This window comes from Ochlerotatus camptorhynchus, unplaced genomic scaffold (genome assembly GCF_037179485.1).
Source record: "Ochlerotatus camptorhynchus isolate MF236.1 unplaced genomic scaffold, CSIRO-AGI_Acam_v1.1 ptg000142l, whole genome shotgun sequence".
Taxonomy (NCBI): Eukaryota; Metazoa; Arthropoda; class Insecta; order Diptera; family Culicidae; genus Ochlerotatus; species Ochlerotatus camptorhynchus.
In genome coordinates, this window is record NW_027040632.1 from 16823 (window position 1) to 20040 (window position 3218).

The 3218-nt window shown below is 42.4% G+C and overlaps 1 protein-coding gene across 1 annotated transcript; it reads left to right on the forward strand.

Annotated features, from left to right (window-relative positions):
- The first annotated feature begins 1093 nt into the window (after nt 1–1093).
- Nucleotides 1094–1798, forward strand: LOC135700820 (uncharacterized). Its single transcript, XM_065221477.1, has one exon. It carries the CDS (start codon nt 1094–1096, stop codon nt 1796–1798), a length of 705 nt encoding a protein of 234 aa, XP_065077549.1.
- Nucleotides 1799–3218: the final 1420 nt, after the last annotated feature.

Here is a 3218-nt window from a genome sequence, read left to right on the forward strand (position 1 = left end):
ATCGGTGATAATTTTAATTACAATGTAACAATTGCACTTTCGGGATATTTTCAATAATGACATTTTGAAGAAAAAAAAACGAACTTGATCCAGGGGCAGCTGAGCTATTAACGTTCAAAATCTTTCATGATTTTGTTACATGTTCCATTTTTTGGTTTTAACAACGTGTACCCCCATATAGAAGTCACAGACGTAGTCCTACGTCAAACAAAGTTGATTGATTTGCTCGAGATGAACAACGACGAGGTTCCGAATGCTGCTCTGTTGTATGCCAAGAGGAAGGTTTGAAGGGTTTAATGATCGGGTTTAGGTTGTAAAAATATATATTGTTAGGTGTGTGAAACATACCTTAGTTTTTTTTAAAGAAAAGATTGGTGGTTCCGTAGATCCGGGGAGGTAAGGTCCTGATTTTTATTATAATAACGTTTGCATTTAAAAAAATTGTCGATTTTCATGGGTTTACCTTCACCGTACTGACGAAACTACCCATGCAGCATCAATCATAGTAAACCATGAGTCAGCAGACGAGGAAATCTTTCGGGTTGGAAATTTTCTCGACTTCCCTGGGCATAGAGTATCATTGTGCTTGCCACACAATATACAAATTCATGCATTGGTATTGGCATCGAAAGCTCTCAATTAATAACTGTGGAAGTGCATTTAGAACACTAAGTTGAGAGCACGCAATAAGCTAATATGCGCTAAGCAGAAGCTTGAAATGCGAATAAGAAGTAGAAGATGAGTCAGCAGACAAAATTTGACAGCTCTATCAGTCGAACTCTAACCGTGATGGCAAAAACATTGAAGCAACTCCGTTCAGAAGTGTATGCGTTCAAAGAACGGCACCCCGCCGCGTCGAAAACGGACATCGTGCGGCACTTTGTGGACGCCGGATACGCTCGTTCCGGCATCTACAACATCTTGGCATTATTAGACAACAATCAGAGCATCGAAAGAAAGCCCGGTTCCGGACTGTCAACAAATCTGAGCGACAAGAAGCTTTAAAGGATGTTGAAGAGGAAGACCGAGGGAAAAGTGGCTACATCGCTGCGTGCGCTTGGCCGGGAAGTCGGTGAAAAAGTATCTGGCGAACATGAACATACATGTCAGGAAGCGGAAGTCACGTCCACTGCTTTCGGAGCTGCAGGCAATGACGCAGCGGCAGCGGCTGAATAAGATGGTCAACTCGTTTTTCCCGGCGAATCACGACGTGGCGGTGGTGATGGACGACGAGACCTATCTCACCCTGGATGGCAACGACTGGCAGGGCACTTCGTATTTTACTTCCTCCACGAAGGAAGTGAGCTCCGTGGTGAAATTAATTTCACACACCCAGTTCCCCAAGAAGGTGCTGCTGTGGCTGACTATCAGCGAGAAGGGGATGCCAAAGCCGTTCTTCTTTCGCTCCGGGCTGGCCGTAAACGGGGAAATTTATAGTACGAAATACCTGCCGGAAGTTGCGTCGTTCATCAAGAAATACCATAAGGGCGAAGACGCGGTGTTCTGGCCGGATCTGGTGTCGACCCACTACTCGAAGCGATCGTTGGAGGAGATGGAGCGGATGAATATCGATGTGGTACCTAAGTCAGCGAACCCGGCCAACGTCCCCCAGCTACGTCCCATCGAGAATTTCTGGGCCAACCTGAAGCGTAAGATCTACTCCAACAATTTTGTCGCGAAGACTGAGGAGGAATTGATAAATAAAACGAAGAAAGAACTCAAAAACATGCCTACACGTTTTCGTTCGCCATGGCGAATGTTCCGGTTAACTGCCGGGAGGCCGCTCGCAAGGACGTAGAATTTTTTTTGCAAGTAAGCTTAAATAATTACCTTCCTTGGGAAATTTATCAAAAGAAATTATCTTAGCTTTTTTTATCACCATCCGAAAAAAGTCCATTTTTTTTAATGCAAACCTTATGTATCTGGCCACCCTGTGGAATTGACCCATTGTGAACCGTGATTACCGATATTGTCGCTAGTGGAAGCCAAATGTTGGTTGCAAAAGTGGATGACCCTGAGCGTGATTTAGTTATTTCTGTTGCTGGCGCTGGTATTTATCACAACACTTTAACAAAGCAGGGAATTGGACGAAGTTCTGGCTGCACGAGACATTCGAGCAAAGTATATGTTTGTCTTCTATTTCGGAAACTGATCGTCTAGTCCGATGGATTTGTTAATTTTATCCTGAAGCGTAGATCAACGTAGAAAACGTCAGCAAAAACAGTGATGCCGTTTTGTATTATATTCTTTGTCATACTTGTCAAAGTGTGCCCTAACGAGCCGATCGGTGTGCTGTTATGTGTTTCGGCACACAGTATGCAGAGTTGATTACCCCTTGTAAGGTTTATTGATTTCTCACGGTTCTCCCATCAAATTCCCGGCATTTTCCCGGCTTCTTTCAAATTCCCGGTTTGCTGGCCTGCTATTAAGTACATAAGATAACATAAACATTACACTTTCTAGGTAAGTAATTCATGCATTGTTTATACACACTTATCGAACTTTTCAGTCTCGGAGCACTTAATTTTACATGACATGTTTGTTTACGTCTCATCCTTCATACCAAAGATGTGTGTACTATTATTGTATAATCAAATAGTAGAGTCACTGAATTGTGAGTAAACATGCGAAACAGATCATTAGAGCTAATAAGTTTAAACTAATTTATATTTTAGCTTTAAAGCATTTTCCAATAAACGGATTGCTAAATGAACCGTGAATGCAACACTGCGCGTAGTGTTGTGCCAACAGTATCACTTTCCTGCATGATTGGTAATATCATTAGAGTTTTTAATGCAGTTATGAATAAGGATTGAGAAATATTTCCCTAAATTTAAGAAAAATTCCCTGAGTTTCCAGGTCGAAAATTGAATTCCCTGATTTTCCTGGTTCATGGTAGTCGACACCCTGACAAGACACTGGGAGCGAGCGGAGGTGGAGAAGAGAAAATAAAAAGAACAAACAGACTAACGCGACGCTACAGGCAACACTGCTAATAGAATCAAATTATTTCCCCAGAATTCACAACTATTTACAATCGATATTCGTTATATGCAAATTAAAAAGTAGCGAATCTTCTTTTCCACACACACACACCCCACACACCAGCGAAAACGAATATAATTTCAGCTCGGTATAAGCCGAAAGAGCACGCGGAAAACACACGAAATCTGTGACAGCGAAAACGTCGAAAACAAAACCAATCGTTCGCGGGCAGA